We start from the raw sequence: 21763 nt of genomic DNA, 5'->3' as shown, positions 1-21763 counted from the left end.
AGTTATCAACACTCCGTGGCCTAAAACAGTAAATGTTTAAACTGCTTGATACAACAAAAATGGAAAAAACTGTACTGCTGCTATAAATATAGCATTCAGCATGCAACATTTTAAAAACACTGAGTGAGAAGAGAAGAGGGGGAGGGAAGAGAAAGGCAGCCCTGTAACAAAGATTCAGTATCTCAGACTCCTATTCATCTAGTCTTGCTTCCTGGAATAAAATCAAGTTCACTAAGTTACGTGTAGGTTTTGATATGTATCTGAAACTCCTAGGAAATAAAGCCTAAGTTTTTTCCATTTTTTTTTAAAACAACAATTCAATGATGGATCATTCTGATTAGCTACATTAAATTCTGCTCTTAATCAGTGAAGACAGTGATAAGCCACTGACTGAAATTAACACGAGTCTCCAGCTTGTCTAACCTTTGAGATAAATTCCACCCACTAGAATATAAACATCACAAGATTTCAACGATAACTTTATTTTTGTGTAGTTTGAGGCTATGCATTCTTACCAAACCAGGTTATCAAATCATTCATCATTTAAGAATGTTAATGCTGATTTGTCTTAGTGTTCCTATTTAAGAAAGGTAAATCCTTTCGGAAAACAAGAGCTTTAGAGCAGGGGTTCTCTAACTTCATTTCACCGTAACCCCCTTCTGACAACAAAAATTACTTCATGACCCCAGAAGGAGGGACTGAAGCCCGAGCCCTGCCGCCCCCCACTCCAACGGGGAGGGGCAATAACCAAAGCCCAAGCTCCACTGCCCCGGGCAGGAGGGCCAAAGCGGAAGCCCAAGGACTTCAGCCCCAGGCAGGGGGCCTGTAACCTAAGCCCCGCCACCCAGGGCTGGAGTCCTCAGGCTTCAGCGCCAGTGCTGAGGCTCGGGCTTTGGCCCTGGGCCCCGGAAAGTCCAAGCCAGCCCTGGCAACCCCCGTAAGACAGAGTTGTGACCCATTCTGGGGTCCCGACCCACAGGCTGAGAACGGCTGCTTTAGAGCATGGGTGAAGTTGTAATTTGTTCAATATGTTACATCTGTCAAGATTATGTTACAGATTGTAACAAGACAGAGTAAAGTAACCATTTGGGGAACCTGTTTAAGTCCATTCCAAAGGTAACAATTTTTTGGTTTAAGGAATAAAGTGAGCTGATTGTCAAGTTGATGTGTTCGTGCACCTCTGATTGAGAAACTGACTGACACTTGTTAACAGTCTCAGTGGAGAGGAGGACAGGACTGAAACATTTCAGGAATATATCTATGTATATCTATTTACCAAAATATATCCTCAGGGCTCCCATTCTTCAGATAAGGCTTCCCCTTTATGATAGTATCCAGACTCTTCCCATCCCCAAAAATCACATTGTAATCCAACATGCCCCACTGTAGGCTCCCTAAGCAATTTGCTCAGAGCATGCTTGGCATATCACAGGCCTCAAAGCAATGCACCCAGGGTAAATGGGAGAGCCAGCACGAGGCCTATGCTCAACTAAGCTCTCAAAAGAGGGCGAGTGATTTTAACTTTAGAGTTAATAAGGCTGTGTGCACATGATGAATATTATTTCAAAAGGGACTTGCAGTGGGCATGAGAATGTAGTTTTGTAACAAGGTACAAAATCCATTTTCGATTGTTCTTAAATAGATGAATGGGTAATGGGTATAGATGTGGATACCAGAAAGTGGGGACCAAGGTGAATTTTTGATTGCTCAGAGGACACGTTTTCTACATATTAAAAAAAAAAAAAAAACTGAGGGCAATGAACACTTTTAAAATGGAAATCTCCTTAAAAGCAGATCTACCAATTTCAGGAAAAGTTTTCAAAAGCACCTGAGTGAAATTTTACATGATATCATTAGTATGTAGAATAAAATATTCTCAAGGAAAATGGTAGATAAAACGAGCATCTGTGTTTTTTTGCAGAACTTATTTTATGCATTTAACAGTGATCACCAGAACGGAGATACTGACCAATCTTTTTTTAAATTGATTTCCACTTCTGGAGCAATGGTCTCAAAAGGAGGCTATTGTGTATAAAGTATTTGTAATATTACAAAGTTAGCACCTGAATACTACAACTTAAATTTGGCTGAGAGGGGAAAGGAACTATCCTCCAGCCTCCAAAGAAAACAAAAGAAAAGAAAAGAAAACAAAAGAAAAAGCACTTCAAAGCTAAGTGTCTGAAACTTACACTGTTGAAACGTAACACTTATTGCTAACAGAATAAACTGTACTTTTTTAAAGTCTTCAGATTAACAACATTTAAAAAATCCTTTTTGGAAATCAATGGTAGATGTATCATGAATTTTGTATCTACATTAATTTAAGTAGGTCAAAAGAGAGCCTGACATAAGGAAAAAGTTTCATTCCAAACATCACTACTCTCAAATATCTTGAATGCTAGGAAAGAGAAAGAATATATATAGTTAAGACTAGCAGATAGGACAGATAAAGTCTCAAGAGTAAGAATGTCTCAGTATTTAAACAAAACAGATCAGAATACTTTAAAATCTGAATTTGCTTCTAGTCACAAAAGATAAGTTTTAAGTCAATCATGCTCTGCAGTATTTATTTTTAAATTAAACCATACTAAGTAAACAAGGTTGTTTAATGAATAATAAAAACCTTCAAGATGGACTGACTTGAATGGCTTGAAAACTCCGAAGATTCATCTTTAATATCATCTTGTCGTCTTTGGACAAGGCGGGAAGCTCGCTGTTTGTACAGCTGATGCATTGCTGACTCGAGTTCATTAATCAGGGGCACCTGTAAAAATATAACACACTACGTAATATCAAACTCTTCAGGTGCCTAATTGTCTGGGGTACCATACTATTCCAAGATGCAATGTAGGCTGTTGCAGTTTTTAGATACATCAGTTGTTTTCTTTTACCAGCTGATATCTTTGGAGCCAATATATGCATTTGACAGAGTTTATAATAATGGCCTTCAGTTATAATACAAAAGTTGTACAAGTAGTTTTCATTGATTGAGCAGCAGTGCGAAAAGCCTGAATAGTAAGTTAATGGCTGATTTAAAGAGATGCAGAACTAGAGTATAAATGCCACAAATGTATTCCGTGGGATTGTCTTCACTGTATGCACTTGTAAACAGTGTTTTGTGCTAATGTTTACAATTAGCAGAACTCACTTTTACAACAGCAGATACTAGATACGGATTCAAAATTAGTTTACTGAGAAAGTACGCTATTGACAATAAGCGGTACAGAAATAAAACATACACTGAACTTACTAAATCAATGCCAATGATTGATATCAGCGCATTTACTATTACTGAAGTTTATCATTGAAACATCATCCACATGCTATTGTGTATGACAACTGATGCTCCAACCTGAAAAAATTTACTCAAGAACATAATTTTCACTTCAATGGTACTAGTCATGTAGGAAAGCTATGCACTTGTGTAAATCTTTGCAGGACTGGAGTCTAAGTCTGTGATGATCTGCTACTCACTTTTTAATAAAATAACTAATGTATTTCAGTTGTACCTTTACTTCTAAAGTAATTGTATATTACAGCAATTAGAATTTACTGTGTTGGACAGCAGCCTCATAGCTTATGTTGGGTGATCCCTGTTCCTGGCACCAAGGAATTGAAACTGGCCATATTTCTATTTGAATACAATAAACAGTAATTCTTAGTTTATTTGGCAAGACACCTCCTGTAATGTATTCATATCTGGCATTAAAACACTTATGGTATGGCCTCCTTACCTCTGAGATAGGTCTAGTTCAAAATCTTACAGCTCTTTAGATCAAGCATTTTACTGCTACCTAAAATCCAAGTTTTTTTTAATAAAGAAAGGCTTCAGAAAAATGTTTTCTGAACTAACCTAGAACTGGAGTCAGTATTTGGAAAACTCCTCCAACAAAGCTTAACACTAAAGGTACTGTAGTTGAAATGGCCACTGCAGGTACCCAAAGGAACTACAAGTCAGGTTTTCCTTGATAGCAAGGGAAAAAAGAAAAGTGTCAGCTCTTCACATTAGCATTCTTGGCCTGAGAACATCAGCACCAACAGGTCAGAACAGCTTCTTGAACTAACAGCAAATGGATACAAAAAAGTTAAAAAATTTTCTAGGGTTAAATAAATTCTGAACTCAGATTTACAAGACTTTTCAAAAACAGATGTAACCAAAAAGTAATGTTAACTGAAGGGCGAAGTACATATACTAGCTTTATTGTGCTTTGTGTTCATAAAGAAAATAGCTTCTTCCTGTGAGCAGTTTATTCTACAAATTTTAACTGAAGAGTTCAAAGAATGTTTAAAAATGTCCCCAGAGGTTTCCTCCAATCAGTGTCTGAACTTCAAAAGATAAGCTAAACTTATGCATGAGTGTTTGAATACAATCAAAACAGATTCCTTCTGGGGACCAAATAAATTGAGAAGTTAGTACTCTTTATATCCACAATATTGCAGCTGGTGATTAACCTTGATGGCTCACACTACCTATTACGTTGTTACAGTTTTAAAATTCATATGCATTTAATCCATTAACATTTGGTTGTTACCTTTTCTCAAAAAAATAAAACAAGAAAAAAAATCAATGTGCAGAGATTTGTGCACAGTATCTCATTCCATTTGCATCAGTTTTTATTTACAATTATTTCCAAAGTGTGCTTTGGTGATGCATCAATACTGTGATTATTAAGATTACAATACAATTTAACTAACATCCAGTTGGACATCCACGAATAGTCTCACCCTCCCACATCTTTTCCATAGCTATACAATAAAAGCAAGATATGATGGCCAATATCTTTACCTTTTAAGAGAGCCAAAAACAGTGTCGTGTTAATTGTGGTAGTAGGATGGCTGAAAGCCATTCCTTGTTTTGTGACCCTCTAACGTCTCACAAACTAAGCAGCATGAAGGCAAAAGTCTTGGAATAAGAAACCACCTAGCTCCTGCAAGAAGTGATTGCACCAAATCAGCAGGTGGCACTCTTCAACCCAACTTAAGTCAGTTAAATCCCAATGACAGCATGGCATTGTGGGGCACTCTGCTGTGGGAGTTGCCATCACTTGGATGAGATGCAGAGTCAGGATTCTGATCATCTATGATCATTCCAGATCTTATAGCACTGCATGTAATGCAAGAGGTGTTAACTTGAATTGACGTTTAGCCAGGACAAGGAATTGTTACATACTGCCTAAAATTCTCCCTGCGCTTTAAACCAAAATAGTATTAAGGCATGATTCTGCAAACTTTTAGTTGTGTGAGCACTAGTCATGCAAGTAGTTTCAGCTAAATGAATGGAAGTATCCATGGAAGACAATGCAGGATTTGGCCCTTAACATTGACTTACCCAGGAAATCTTCAATGATCAGAAATTTTAAAAGTCCTACAAAAAGTGGAAACTAGATCAAATTACAAAAGGATTAATAAACAAATAACAAGTATGCAGGGACAAAATTAGAAAGGCCAAGGCACAAAAATGAGATTAAACTAGATAGAGACATAAAGGGTAATAAGAAAACAGTCTACATATACATTAGAAGCAAGAGAATGACCAAGGATGGGGTAGGCCTGTTACTTAATTGGGGGGGGGGGGAGGGGGGGGGGGGGAGAGACAACAACAGAAAATGTGGAAATGGCAGAAGTGCTAAATGACTTTTGTTTCAGCTTTCATCGAAAAGGTTATTAGCAATTGGACGTCTAACATAGTGAATGCTAGGGAAAATGAAGTAGAAGGAGAGGCTAAAATAGGGAACAAGTTAAAAATTAGACAAGTTAGATGTCTTCAAGACAACAAGGCCTGATGAAATACATCCTAGAATGCTCAAGGAGCTGACTGAGGAGATATCTGAACCATTAGCAATTATCTTTGAAAAATTATGGAAGATGGGAGAGATTCCAGAGGACTGGAAAAGGGCAAATATAGCGCCAATCTATAAAAAGGAAATAAGGACAACCTGGGAATTACAGACCAGTCAATTTAACTTCAGCACCCGGAAAGATAATGAAGCAAATAATTAAGCAATCAATTTGCAAACACCTAGAAGATAATAACGTGATAAGTAACAGTCAGCATGGATTTGTCCAGAACAAATCATGTCAAACCAACCTAACAGCTATCTTTGACATGGTAACAAGCCTGGTGGATAGGAAGCAGTAGACGTGGTATAGCTTGAATTTAGTAAGGCTTTTGATACGGTCTTGCATGACCTTATCATAAACAAACTAGGTAAATACAACCTAGATGGAACTACTATAAGGTGGGTGCATAACTGGTTGGAAAACTGTAAAGAGTAGTTTTCAGTGGTTCACAGTCAAGCTTCAAGGGCATATTGAGTGGGTCCCGCAGGGATCAGTTCTGGGTCTGGTTCTGTTCAATATCTTTATCAATGATTTAGATAACGGCATAGAGAGTACACTTACAAAGTTTGAGAACGATACCAAGCTGGGAAGGGTTGCAACTGCTCTGGAGGATAGGATTAAAATTCAAAATGATCTGGACAAACTGGAGAAATGGTCTGAAGTAAATAGGATTAAACTCAATAAGTACCAATGTAAAGTACTCCACTTAGAAAGGAACAATCAGTTGCACACATACAAAATGGGAAATGACTGCCTAGGAAGGAGTACAGCAGAAAGGGATCTAGGGGTCATAGTGGATCACAATCCAAATATGAGTCAGTGTAACACTGTTGCAAAAAAAGCAAATATAATTCTGGAGTGGAGTGCTGTAAGCAAGACATGAGAAATAATTCTTCCACTCTATTCTGCACTGATAAGGCCTCAGCTGGAGTACTGTGTACAGTTCTGGGTGCCACATTTCAGGAAAGATGTGGACAAACTGGAGAGAGGCCAGAGAAGAGCAACTAAAATTATTAAAGATCTAGAAAACATGACCTATTGGGAAAGATTGAAAAAACTGGGGTTGTTTAGTCTGCAGAAGAGAAGACAGAGGGGCCATGATAACAGTTTTCAAGTACATAAAAGGTTGTTACTAGGGAAAGGGAGAAAAATTGTTCTCCTTAACCTCTGAGGATAGGACAAGAAGCAATGGGCTTAAACTGCAGCAAGGGGAATTTAGGTTGGACATCAGGAAAAAAACTTCCTGTCAGAGTGGTTAAGCCAGTGGCTCTCGAACTTTTGTACTGGTGACCCCCTTTCACATAGAAAGCCTCTGAGTGCGACCCCCCTAATAAATTAAAAACACTTTTTTATATATTTAACACCATTATAAATGCTGGAGGCAAAGCGGGGTGGAGGGTGACAGCTTGCGACCCCCCCCCATGTAATAATCGCGATCCCCAGTTTGAGAACCCCTGGGTTAAGCGCTGGAATAAACTGCCTTGGGAGGCTGTGGAATCTCCATTATTAGAGATTTTTAAGAATAGGTTAGATAAACACCTGTCATAGACAGTCTAGGTAATACTTAGTCCTGCCATGAGTGCCAGGGACTGGACTAGATGACCTCTCAAGGTCCCTTCCAGTCCTACGATTCTACTTTATCCTAAAACCTATGTAACAGTTACTACAGTATAGGTTGCACCTCAGTGTTGTGTGAAATGCAATTCTTTCATATCTAAAACTGTTTGATACTTAAAAATATGCTAAGTAAAAAAAGTAAATAATTCAGAAAGATTTCTGCCCCGGCGGGGACGGAGAAGGAGAGGAGAGGTACAAAGATAGCAGGGAGACGAGATCGATTTTATAGAACTAAAATGTTCTCGTTATTGCCGGAGTAAGTCTATACACCACTAGAACTTCCACATCTCTCTACTCAATCTCTTTCTGAAGAAAAATGTATTGTCATGAACCCATTTGTGCTCATTCATGCAAAGTTTCCCTGTAGTGCCAGCATTAATGTGAAAACGACTAACCACAATCCTCACCAGTTTCAGTGTTATAGAACAAGATATGTCAATAGTAAACCTACCCTAAATTCTCAATTACTATGGGACAATCTTCACTCATTGATATATTTTACTTTCCACAACCATCTCTATACAACTTTTCATGAGTGGCGTACCTGAGTATTTGGATTCTAATATCTAAACTGTATTGTTAAATTTATTCACCTAAATTTGGGTTATTGCAGATTATGCCTTATATGCATCTTATGACTTTTAAAACAAACTTTGTATTTGTGGATATCTAAGCACTATACCCAGATGTACAGACACTATTTTCTTAATCTGTGTACTACGTAATTTTTTTAACATTAGCTTTAATAAAAATTTTATTTTGTGAAGTTTTCTACAGTGGTAAATGAACTGCATTATTATAAATTTAAAACAAATTAAAGCCAACATGAAATACCCAAGGTCCAGAGCAACCTGAATCTAAATTCTGCATCTCTAAATTCAGACTGGAAATTCTACTGCTGCAGTTTCATTTAAATAAAATGAAAGAGGTTTTAACGACCCAATATGAAAATTCTGCAATGTGGCTGCCTCTATGTTATTTTATGCTGCCCCCCAGTTTTACCTTTTCATGGGTTACAGATCTTTGTAGTAACACATTACAGATTTATAAAAAACAGGCGGTGGATTCCAGTGCAAATTCTGTGGCCACAGAATTAGGGAATACATAGAACCTTGAGAATATTTAAGTTTTCATGCTGCATTTAAATATTAGTCAAACTGTCTGCATTAGGCCCCAATTTTACACTTCACTTTGTGTATGTATCTCTGTGGACTTCAACTGAAGCCAAAGTCGCTCTGTATGGATGCAGGATTATGCTTGGGTGCAGTCAATTGTAGAATCAAGGGCTTAGTTTACAAGTAATTTTTTTGGCAACTTATTGAAAGTATTGCTTTATATAGGCACGAGGTTTAGCAAATGTTAAAGTTAAGGCCTTTTTTTCCCCTAACAAGTCATCTATAGAACATCCAGAGAGAGATGAGAGCAGACAATGACATACTAAAGGAAGGCAGATTTAACAAATTCAAGTCTCAAATACCGCCATGTATAGTAGGAAACTGACCAGTTTTTGCCCATGTTTGTCAGCAACAGATCCCCTACACCAATGTTGAAAATAACTGAACTGTTAGTATCAGAACTGGTTTTGGTCCATTACTGGTCAGTTAATTTTTTAGTGTAGACCAATATCTTGTACATATTCAGAACTGCACCAACGTAAAGGTGTGATTTTTAAGACTGATTTAAACTGCAAACCAGTGTGGACACTTTTTTTTTTTTTTTAAATAAACCTGGTTAAAACAAATTAAATGTCCACGCTGTTTTACAGTTGTTTAAAATCAGTCTTTTTAAAAAGTCACACCTTTAAACTGGTGCACTTTTGAATAAAGACAAGGTCTGAGAAGAGAAGCCAAATCCATAATTTATGTGGATTGTACTTTAGACACACAACAACAAAATGAGGCAGTAATAAGTTGTCAACTTCATTACCTATAGTCAGCTAACAATGCTACAGGTTCAAAAATTTTGCTTCTTCAGTTAAGCAGCATATAGTATGGCTAGTGGATCAAATGAAATAAACACAGTCCACCTTCCACACAGCTCAGTTTTGAGGACCAAGGTAGTTATTTATTCCCAATTTTTTCCCCCCTAAATGGTTGATCACTGGTTTAACTGTTAACATTAAAAAGATTAGATGAAGTCTCAACTGGCATTGTTCTGTTCAGAGAAAAAGTTAGAGAGTAATGTGTTTCAAGTGCTTACACAGAGGTTGTTCAGAGGCATTCTGCTTGATACGTAGTGGTGAAGATTCAGAGTACAGATGGGGGATTTTCTGAAGAGCTCCACGAGCAACAGACAGCAGCTAATCTCACTATAGTAAGAATCAATTGCTTTATCAACCTGAATGTTTGGTAGGTGTGAAGGGAAGCCTACAGATAGAAAAGTAAAAGCTGCACTTTCCCCATCCTAAATACTCAGTTCTGTTGGCTTATGTAATTTATGTAATAAATAGCTTCCTATTGCATATAAAATAGAAATCACTTTCAGGAAGAGAGGAGTGATAAAGCCTACATCTATGCTCTCTCCTCTGTATTGCAATTCACTTGTGTAAGGTACACATGACCCATAAGATCATTAGCATGTAATCTTTTCACCAAATTTAACTACAGTAAATTAGATTAGATTTCCATACAAATTAACTATTAATACTAATATTTACAGAATTGAAGTATAAAGGATATTTCCATTATCTTAAATGGGAGATAAAATTAATTCTTCCAAGTTAGAAGTATACAACAGAGTAGCCTTAAAAAAAAAAAAGCTAAAAACTTCTGAAATCTTCAGCTAGCTATGCTGATTCTAAAACTTTTCCAGCCAAATAGATATCAGAACCCTGCCGAATATTTTAAACTGTCTACTAGCAGAAAATTTACAGCAAAAAGCAGAAACGTGTTATATGGCACTCATTAATGCTTCCAGAAAACGTTAGTGTTGCACCTCAACCCCGTTTTACCTCAATGCAATCTAACAATTCACCAATAATGGATACTAACTTTATCCGTTAACACGGCATTCCAACCTGTGTATATGGAAGTGTTTGAGTAAATATAAAAAAAATAAAATCAATTTCTTAAACATTCTAAAAAAAAAAAAAAAAACAAACACCACACATTTCAGTCAAGTCAGCACTTACATTCCAACTGGAAGTACACCAGAGAACTGTTATACTGTAAAAGTGAGACTTCTCTTTACAAGCCTAGTGTGATGAAAAAGTGACTTTTCATCACTTCTAAAACCAAACCTTCTGTTGAGTATGCTCAGATTTTTTTATTTGTGTGTGTGGGGGGGTAAGTACAAGGAGGCATGTGTTTGGCCTGTACTAAGCTTCCCTACTTCTGTTTTATTGAAAAGAGATTAATGTTTTTGCATCCTTACCTTTTCACTGAAACACTCAAGCAAGTCTTGGACATACCCTCGCATTTCTTGCAAAAATTTATACCGTTCACCAATACCCCCAGAAGACCCTTCTAATCGTTCAATTGCCTTGGTAGAGTCCTCTCGGCTTTGTTGATGTTTCTCATGTTGCTGCTGATTGGCTTTGTTCAATTCTTTCATTGAGTCCAACCTGAGGGACAATGGATAGATAAATTTTCATCGAAAAGTCTATATAACGCAAACTGTTGAGATATTAATCTGTTTCAGAATAAGAGAGCACAAGTACCAAAACTCTATAAGGAAAATATTTTTAAGATACATTCACTACCTGTGATTTGTCAATGCTTTCTCCCTTCTCCAGTTCTTATCAGCAAGGAGAGTAGTTTAAGTTATGATGGGCTAAACTCCGCGAGGTGCTGAGAACAGTCAACTCCTGTTAATCTCAACAGGAGTCGAAGGCGCTTAGAACCTTGCAAGACTGAGCCTTAAGAAATTAAATTAGAAGCAAAGGCATATGCTATATGTAGCAAGAAATATCATCTATAACACAGCCTTTATTATACTGCACTGACTAGACTCACTTCAGCTAATGGAAAGTTTTTAAGACAAGGGGCATACAAACCAGTTTTGAAGATATTACAAAAAGTGTGGGCTGTTCATTGTAAAATATTTCTCATTGCAATTGGATTGTTCATGCAGTAGGATCTTTTTGATACCTAACAAGGAGATTACAATGTTTAAGCCCTAAAAATCCCTCAGATTTTAGCCTAAAATGTAGGATTATGATGTATTCAGGAAAAAAAAAATCCGATTTACACACTTTATAAAAATGTTACTTCGTAAGCTAAATCTCACTGTCCTTTAAATTCTTGACTACAAGATTTTTCTGTGTCCAGAAGATGCAACTCAGATCTGTCTTCAACAAGATCAAATTGCCACATTTTAAAAGCGTCACTTCCACAGAAGAAATCCAAGCAGACTTTTGAACAAAGTTTCAAGGTCATCTTCATTTTGTTGTTTTTTTTAAATGATGTGCCAAGTCAGTGGTTTTCCAGCGATGAAATTCTGCATTTGCTCGAGATTAAAGGGTGCCTGAGGGAATAGAAAGCTGAGGACAAGTCTTTTAAATCTAAAAAAGATGGTCTGCCCTACCTGTCTTTAAGCTGTTTCTTTACCAAATCAATAGTAACAGGAGTCATCTCATTACTGGGAGTTTTGAAAGGAAGTATATTATCTGTTTTTTGAGACTTGGTCTCTGATGATCCATAAGCAGCATAAGTGTAAGGAATGCCATACGATGAACCATAAGACATTGTCTGGTAAGAGTTATGGTAGTACAGATTATTCACGTCAGTAGGCTGACTTGCTTGAACCTATAGAAACAAGACATGTAATACTCAAAATGCTTATGTTACTCCTTTTAAAAACATTACTTCGTAATTTAGTTTTGACATTTTATATGCAGAGGCAGAAGTTATTCAAATCACAATGGTTATTAAAATTTTTCATAACCCCCTAATGAAAGATAGATGGGAACAAACAGAGCCAAGATGTGTTCACAGAATTATGGTGTACAGTAATTAACAGAAGTAATCTCTTCCATGGAGAATTTCTTAGCATGGTTATCGTTATTTGTAGTAATAGCTCATGGCATACTACTGAACGAGGAGATCTACTTTCCGCAAGCCTGCAACACCCAATTACTAAATATCCTAGGCTGTACTAATCTCTGCTGTTAATACAGCATAACAACATGCCATTAAAGCCCTTACAAACAATTTTAGAAAACAGCTTTCAAGGCCAACTAGTGTCCCCTTCCAACTCTGAGCCAGCTACTTCACCATTGCTGCAAAGCCACGAATTGCAGCTACCACAAGGCATAAGAGTCTTCCCCAAGAGGTCATAGGTAGAGCTGTACAAATGAGTTTTCAGTTTGCTGACGGTACTAATAAAAAAAAAAAATCATTCTGAGTCAAAGTTTTCGTTGAATCCAAAATGAAATGTCATTAAAAAAAGAAAATAGTAAATTTTGAAACAAAAAGTTGATTTGAATATAAAAAAATCAAAATGTTTTGTTTTAAAAAAGTGTCAAAATTAAATGTTTTGAGGTTTTTGGGAGGTTTCTTTTTACTAACACGTTTTCCCCCCAACCAAAAGAGTTTGGTAAATCCGACATGAATTCACACATTTTTTCATTCAACCCAAATCTGCATTTTTTGGCCAAAACATTTCCCCTAGCTCTAGTCAAAACTAGGCTCAGGCATTGGTGCATCTGGGATGAACATGTATGTTCATTAAGGCTTTAGATTTTATTATAATGTCTTGCCACTGTGGACTTGATATTGCTCCCACTGAAATCAGTGGCAAAACTCCCATTGACTTTAGTCGCAGCAGTATCGGGCCATGCATGCCTAACATTCTGGACAGGAAGAATAGAAACAAAGCTCACTTCAAAGCTTCGTTACTTACTGGCCCTAGTTAGCTAGTAAGTGCTGGTCAATGCTACCACAATGCTCATTACTCTTCCATAATGGATAGAAAGCAGGAGCAAGACATCTCCTACTTCCATATGAGAGGACTTTATAAATTAAAGTTACACCACTAATATCTCATCAGATCAAATTATACCAGCCAGCATAATACTGGTTTGAGTTTGGGGAAGTTTTAGTCAATATATGCACTGAAATGTTAAAAATCCTATACCTTTTCCAAAAAATATACCATCTTTTTTGAACTATCTGAATACATGCCTGAGGTATGTTAATTCCTTTTCGTATCTGTTCCTGTTCCCATCGACTGAGTTCTTCATCCTGTTCCCCAGTTACGAGAGCTTCGTCATCGCTTCCCTCAATACCTGAGCACACGGGGAAACAAACAGACAAGATAAAAAAGGAGATAATGGATTTATACCAAGAATATTTCATTCCAAATTCCAATAGTTAAATTTACGTAAACAATACAGTAAGAAAAAACATCTAATGCTTATTACAAGTCTATGCAGTAGAACCTTGCTAATCTTCCATGACTAGGAGATCTGCCATAAATTCATTTTACATGTAAGTTGGTAAATAATCAAAAGAATAATATGGCACGATACATTTTGTTCATTTGACAAGCATAGCTTTAATTAGTTTATACTTAAAAGTTCACCACAAATATTTTGTGTAATTAAGTTTTCATGAAACTTCAGAAAAGCACTGTGCTATCCAAGTTTTGCTCAAAAGCAAAAAGGGGCCATTTTCGTGTGCAAATTGAGAGTGTCTTAGCTAGATTCTACTTTACCATAATTCCTTAAAAAGGACCATTAAAGTTTTATGACACTGAGTTCAAATAAAATATTCTATACCAAACTACAGTGTCGATTATGGGAAACCAGAACTGCTATTAGCTATGCAGAACATTTTGTTTAAGGGCTTCTAAAGGTCAGGGTGAGTAACCTACAATGAAAATAGTTTCTATATTTATTAGATATGCTACCTTCCTTCAAAAAACATTTTACCTATTTCCTCCGCAATCTTTTGCCTTTGGGATTTTTCCTTTACTGAGAATACTATTCTTCTCTTCTCATCATCATCTTCATCATCACTGGCATCATTTTCATCTTCTCGAACAAGGCGGCCTTTGCCTGGCTCATTATCAATAGGCGTAAAGTCCCCAAGTTCACGAGCCATTTGACGCTTTTTTCTAGCAGCATGAATAAAAGCAGCATCTGGGATTTCTCCTGGAAACATATGTTTACAAGGTTAAACAGCCAATCACTGCATCCAAACTCACAGTTGAGACTCTTTGCTACTTGTCTACTGCCACACCAGCTGAGGAAAATGGTACTGCAGACACATCAACTCATCAGTATTTGTTATCAGTAAGGAAAACAGATGAATCCAAGCAGAAAAGATTTTTAATGGTTAAAGCACTCTCACCCCTTTCCACTGAGGCCTAAGAAAGCTCCCCCTTCTGCTGGCAAGAACTTAAGAGTCCTCCAGCAAAGACAGGGAAGACAAGATATTCCACAAGAAAAACAGAAGAAAGTTTAAAAATATATATGTTTCAGGCCTTCTTTAATACATTCCAGGGGCAAGAAGGGCAAACATTTTTTCTCCCTGTTCAGGAAACCAGAGAAAAAAATCCAAAAGGAACTATTCTGATAGGCAAGCCCTGAAAGATATTTCACGGGCTTTCAGAAAATGCAGCAGTATATACAAGCTGTATACATACAGCATAATGTCACCTGTTGCATATAGTTGATATAGCCAAGTGGACAGTTTTCTAGATTCAATTCTTTCTTGAAATTTTCTAAGTTTAGACACAAACTATTGTTGGTGGCAGCTCTTTTCCCTTGTTCATGTGTTCCTGATGACTAGGGGAGCCAAAATGGTACTAACCTTCCAATAAAACAGCAAACCAAGGTTCATCAGTCTAGAATTCCTGTTATTTGTATTACAGTAGTGCTAAACAAGATTGGGACTCTGGAGGCTGGACCCACTCCAATAGGAAGTTCTGTTCTGCTTCCCTCAGCCTCTGTGGTAAGCACTTGGGGGTTCCCTCCTGGAGTCACTGGCATGGAATAGGAAGTCCTGGTTGGGCATCTCTCTCCCAGTAACAGCCAGAAGCAGCAGTGGAACAAAGTCCCTGCTCTGCTTCCCTCAGCCCATTAGGCTGGGGGAGGGGAGGGTGATTCCCCTAGGGAGGTGCTCCCAGAGAAAGGGCAGCTTCTTAGTAAGAGTCTGGAGCTGTGTGAGGAGGTAAAAACAGAGCAGCTCTCCTCTCATTTTGCTCAAGGTTTAGCCCCTTCAGAAAGATTACCACAGAACAGTAGTTCTCAAACTTTTGTACTGGTGACCCCTTTCAAATAGCAAGCCTCTGAGTGTGACCCCCCTTATAAATTAAAAACACTTTTTAATATATTTAACACCATTATAAATGCTGGATGAAAAGCAGGGTTTCAGGTGGAGGCTGACAGCTTGCAATCCCCCCATGTAATAACCTCGTGACCCCCTGACGGGTCCCGACCCCCAGTTTGAGAACTCCTGCCATAGAATTTGACAGTAGGACAAAGATAACTAAGGAGAGTTGGGTGCATAAGGGAAACAAGGCGGCAGACATGCCTGAAAACTCTGTACAAGCAGTCTTAGTTTGCTGTGTGTACCCAGGTTACATTATTTTGAGAGGGAATTTCTGTTTGGAAAGTTCAGCCACCTATTTTCAGTAAACATGCTTAAAACATTAATTCCAATTCTCGAGAATACAGATTAAAATATTCCCTTAATTTAAAAGGAGGAATATGCTAGAACTGGTAATATATTTAAACGTGAAGTTATCTGAAGTGTACCCACTCTATCAGTTTGCTATTTCTTCTAAAAGCAAAGCAGATTAGTCTGGTGGGTTGACTGGAGAAATCTTTTTCTTTTTTCAACTAGGCACAAGTATAAGATCTTTTCCCTCTACTTCATGTTTATGGCTGTCTGTGGATTGTGAGCATGCAGGCAACAACCTTATTCCCCAGACAAAAAGTTTCCTAATGTGCAAATTTGCCAGTTATTAAATCCATGAAGAATAATATTTCAAACTGATTTCTTTGGTCCCTAGGATCTCAAGAAAATGTTTCTTATTCTATTTAATCAAGTTAACAGCATTCAAGACACTCAAATACGGGTCAAAAGTGTAAGAACATTTTCTGGTGCCTAAATTAAGGATAATGCCAACCTGCACCACAAGATAGGTTACTTGGAGAATTACCAGAATATCAAAAATAGAGGTGGATTTTGAGGACGTTCAATATTTCAAAGTTTTAGAAAAAACAAATGCTTTAACTAGACGGGGTGTTTATTTAGTTTTTTAAAGACCAGAGACTCCAGTTTGAGCTATGCTTCATTTTGATTTATTTTGAAATATTATGCCATGAACTTGGCACCTGAAGGAATTCATATAAATACCTAACTTAATAAAACAAAACATTTTGTTACAGCCTTTGTTTTCAGCACATTAAACTCTGCTATTTGATTCTGTGGAAATTAAATGGTCCTATTTTAGTTCTTAAATTAATCAGTTCAGTTTTCATAATTCTTCAAAAACAGTGTGCAATTATATTCTTCCACAGGACCAGCAGAATACGGATGAACGTTGGAAAGTGGACACTTCCATTTACTTTTAAATTTGCATTTCTAGTATCTGTTTGAGGGTGTGTAGATATTGAGCTTGGGAAGAGTGCATACAGCTGACAGTACTTACATTCCAAGTGTTAGAGACAGCATTTCCAAACCCACTAAACTAGGTTTACTATAAAGTACAAACCTGGACGGAGAACATTCAGAGATGATAAAGCACTTGAAAAAGCTCCCCCAGTTTTAGGCTTTTCTTCTTCCTTCTCACTTTCGACTTCCATCTCTTCTTCACCTTGTTCACTGTTTGCAGTCCCATCTTCTTGGTTTGCATCCTTAACCTGTCCTGTTTTCTCTATGGCCTGTTCAGCTGTAAGAGAAAAGCCTATACTTCAGTTTCTTTCTGTGAACATTTTTTAAAAGCACTTTTAAAGAATACCACCAGATATGCTTATGTTTAAGCCAGCAATCTAAAACAAGATACAGACAATCACATTAATTTTTAACTACTGAATTTACAAGGGGAAGAACACATTGTATGTTGTGGCTTCAATAAAAAAAAAAACATTGAAATCTTCTCAAGTTCACACTACACAGTCTGACCAGTCTCAGATAGGAAGACACCCAAGAAAACATTAAATATGAAGTTCACACAGTCAAGCATTTGAGAGTCAGGAAATGTCAGAATTAAGGCTGCCTGTGCATACATATGCATTATGACAGTCTTCAATTACTGAACACACACTTTTTTTTGCACAGGAACCCTGCCTCACTCATTGCACAAGATGGACAGTACCCACTGAATGAGCAGCTGTCCAATATTTTATTTTATTCTCATTAATCAGTGTGTGGCTCCAGACCTGATTTACTGCACACCACTCAAACACTGCTTTGAAGACATAATTATTCATTTCAACAGGGGCTTTTCTATGACACTCTCTATTGTAACATCTGAGTGCTTCACAAACATACATTCATCTTCACAACACCCGTGAGGTAAGGCAATATTATTTCCATTCTACAAAAGGGGAACAGGCACAGAGGCATTGTCAGAAATGCACACTAATTTTGGGTGCCCAATGTGAGATGCCTATGGCCTGAATTTTCAGAGAATTTAACATTTCATAGCTCTTTATTTGTTCAGAGCACAGATCTCACTGACTTCAGTTGCAGTTGAGCACACTCAGCATTTCTGCAAATCCAACCCCAACTGCCACAAGATAGGCACCAAAAAAAGAGAGAAACACACAGTAGCCATCTGTGAAAAGTTTGGTTTAGATGACTTGTCCAGCATCACATAGGTACTCTATGGCAGAGGTAGGGATAGAATCCAGTTCTTCACAGTTCCATTCAACTGAGTAAACTACAAAACCATCCTTTTACTTCCTGCAGTCCTCTGCCTCATCCTCTACATGCCATCCCTGGGCAGGCCTAGATTTTCTGCTACAAGTGATGCAGGAGTCCTAAAGACAACAGGCTTATTAACTACACAATGATGATTGACTCCCTGAGCAACATATATTTTGTGCACTGACTGAGGCAGGGATCCCAGGGGGCAAAGTTAGTCTTTAATTACGTGATCATAAACTATCATAACAACATACACACAGTGGCCAAATGAAGGTTGCATTCTGGTATTTTCTCACTTATGAGTGCTTGGCTTTAAAACAAACATTCCTTTAATGGAATTTTTTATATAATTTTCTAGGGTTTTTTTCTTAAAATAGCAAACTGAAAAAATAGAAATTCCATCATTTGAAACCATACTGAGTCTCACATAATTCATCAGCAGGCCATGAACCTTCACAGCACAGACTCTCCACCTAAGCTAACAGTAACTGATAGCAGTAGTAGGTTGCCATCCTCCATGTGGGCCAGCTGTTAGAGGGAAATGAAGCACACACTTTGCCAGTAAGCTTTGGTTATTAGCAGGAATGGTGAAACTCGGGAACCCTACGTTCTATTCAAGGTTCTAAGGGTATGTACTCTAATGGTTAGAGAGCTTTTTGCAGAACCACTCCTCCAGCCTGTTCTCATCTCAGTCTCTGCCTCACCTCCCCATGAGCATTGTTCCAGTTCTTAGTTTGGAACGCAAAGATATAGGTCACTTCTTCTAACATAGGATTTCAACGTAAGGAATTCCACTCTGCCAACCCCTCAATTTTCTCCCTCACTTCAATGCTCTCCTTTTAGCACCTGTGTTGAGAGGGAACATCCTGGCAGAGGAGTGTGCTAGATGCAGCTCCAAATTCTAGCTGTTAGAAAATAGAAGTAAGCGTGATTTAAATTAATTAGCATAGGCTTGAGAGTCAAGAACTACTCAGTTTTCATCCCAGCTGTAATGAGGATTCACTGTGTAGCTTTCTAGTAAGTGTCCTCACCTCTCCACATCAATAAAATGGGGATAAATTTCATCTACGCCAAAAGGGTGCTTATGAGGATTAACTTAATGCTTATACAGACTGCTCTGAATATGTAGAGCACTCTAAGTATTAAAATGCTCAGTCCCCCTACAGAATTGACACTGTATCTTTAACACAACTCATTTTTATGAACAGTATTTAATCTTTCAGCTAATACAAGTTACTACTAGTAGTACTTTTGCAATTACCATCTGCTGGAGAATTGACTTCTGGTTTAACCTTCGATTTTTCGAGATCTTCTTTGTATTCTTTCTTCAGTAGTTTTACTATCTTTTTGCTGTAACTTGATTTTTTCACTTTAAAAACTTCTTCAGCTTCTTTAACAAAGAAAATCGGAAAACACTAAGTGACCTGGGAACAGATTGGTCAGCACAACTCAAAAATATTTACCATCTGTCAAGTCTTTTCACGTGGTGCACAGCACAACCTCACAGTAGAGTTACTAACAAAAGTATCCCACAAGTCGAAATTCAAAGTTTAAATACAAGAACTATAAAAGTTTTCACAAGTAGGCACTGCAATTGCACATATTTTCAGTGCTATAAACTCTGATGATTTCATCATAAGCCTTGTGATAACAGGTGTTGTTCTTAAAGCCCAAACTCCTGGAATCACATCAATACATGAGAATCTCCTTAAAAACATGCGTAACTATCCCAGTTGCAGATTAAAACATAAAAATAAGCCCCCTATTGCATCTTAAAGGCTCAAAAAGAGAAGGCAAACGAAAAAACCCACACGTGCACTTTTTATATAACTTTTAAATCAAAAATTGAAGACACCTTATCACTCATTTTATTACCTAAACAATATACTGTGCATCACTGTGATATTCCCCCCCCCTTAAGTGCTAGTTTTCCTTTCCACTTAGTCCTTATTGGGGGGAACCACACGTTCAACATTTTGCCTTAATATAAAACCGCGATAGGTAAATTCACAGTCACACGTGGCCCCGGGAAGGACGAACTAGGGCCTATACCGGCAGGGGGGGATTGGCCTGATGGACCGATAGGCCTTTTTCCTCTCCCCCCTAACACCGCGGGAGCACCAGCCGACAGGCGGACGGCAGGTTTGTAGCTGCGAGCTCCCGACGGGGCACGGCCTCCCGGGGCTGGCTACGTGCAACCAGGGCGGCCCGGCCCCACTCACCCTCCTCCTCGTCCTGGAAGCTGAGCAGACTGGCCCGCGGCGCCGTCGCCTCTTTGTTCTCCCGCAGCCGCTTCCGCTCCTTGGCCCGCCCGGCCCCCGGCAGCCCGTTCCCCTGCTGTGGCGGGGGCGCCGGCGGGGGCAGCAGCGCGGCCAGGCCGGGGCCGAAGCCCGAGCCTAGGCCGCTCCCCGCCCCGTAGCCCGTCAGGGCGGGGACGGCGAGGGGGACGCAGCCGGTGGGAAGCGGCAGGAGCGGGGCCGCCTGAGCCATGGCGGCTTCGCCGGGCCCGTCCGCCCCCAGCGGCTCCTGGGGCTCCTCGTCCCGCTCTCGCTCCTCGTCCTCCTCCTCCGAGTCGTTCCGCTTCCGCACGTTCACCCGCCGCGCCTTGCGGAACATCCCGCCGGGCCCGGCACCGCGCAGCCCAGACACTCGCCCCGCAGCAGCGCGCCGCGGCCCAGCCCCGGCTCCCCCTCCCCGGAGCATGATAACCGGGCAGTCACAGCGCCACCTGCCGGCCCGCCCAGCCAGCCCCAGCGGCGACAAGGGGAAGCGACTGCGCACCGCACCATAGAGTGCCGCGCCCGGCTAGCGTGCCTCGCGCAACCATAGAGGGCGGGGGACTAGAGCGCCCACCCGCGCCTGCACAGCCGCCGCCATCTTGTGTGAGCGGGGAAACAAGGGAGGGGGGAGCGATCACGTGACTGCTGTGGCGGCCTTCGGAGGGAGGGCGGCACTACGGAAGTGCTATTGAGGACGGTGGAAACTTGACTCCTATTGGCTGCCGCGGCGCTCGGCGCTGCCCGTGACTTGCCTAGGGCGTTAGGGGTGGGGGAGGAGGGCTTGTGAGTCTCGCACCGCCGCCCCATGGCTGGTCGGGGGGGCGGGAGGGGAGGCGTGCAGGGAACCAGTGTGTGTGGCCACTGCCAGCGCCCACACATGTAGCCAGGCGTGATCTGCAGATGTGTTTTCACTCCTGAGGGCAGTAGGCACCCAACAAACACATAAACATTCTGCACACACTATTTTAAAATTCTGCAACTTGTCAAAGAAATGTGGAGGTGCTAGCATGGCCTGGGGGAGCATAGGCCACTGGCTGCACAGAAATGGGAGATCACTGTGCTTTCCCCACCCCCGGACACAGACTCAGTGGGGTGAGGCTGCACCCATCCGTGCCTGTCCCTCCATGCCAGGTGTGGGCAGGCAGGCTCAGCAAGCCAGTGTTGCTGGCACAGAGGTGCCCGAGGCAAAGCAACAGGGGTTCGTTG

General features: G+C 39.6%; 1 protein-coding gene across 1 annotated transcript in view; it reads right to left on the bottom strand.

The window, feature by feature from the left end:
• LOC112118629 (PAX3- and PAX7-binding protein 1) overlaps positions 1–20969 on the bottom strand; it is a 34401-nt gene extending 13432 nt beyond the window's left edge. Inside the window, exons 1-8 of the mRNA XM_024217020.3 lie at positions 20501–20969; positions 19540–19668; positions 17122–17298; positions 14330–14551; positions 13581–13684; positions 11983–12203; positions 10831–11020; positions 2641–2764 (exon numbers count right to left, since the gene is read on the bottom strand). Of these exons, the coding sequence (XP_024072788.2) occupies positions 2641–2764; positions 10831–11020; positions 11983–12203; positions 13581–13684; positions 14330–14551; positions 17122–17298; positions 19540–19668; positions 20501–20894 (1561 nt within the window). The 5' untranslated portion in view covers positions 20895–20969. The remainder of the gene's footprint in view (positions 1–2640; positions 2765–10830; positions 11021–11982; positions 12204–13580; positions 13685–14329; positions 14552–17121; positions 17299–19539; positions 19669–20500) is intronic.
• Between the last annotated feature and the right edge of the window lie 794 nt (positions 20970–21763).

This window comes from Terrapene carolina, unplaced genomic scaffold (genome assembly GCF_002925995.2).
Source record: "Terrapene carolina triunguis isolate 2854851 unplaced genomic scaffold, T_m_triunguis-2.0 Scaffold31, whole genome shotgun sequence".
Classification (NCBI taxonomy): domain Eukaryota; kingdom Metazoa; phylum Chordata; order Testudines; family Emydidae; genus Terrapene; species Terrapene triunguis.
Note: the sequence above shows the minus strand (reverse complement) of the source record. Positions and strands in the feature narration are given on the sequence as shown.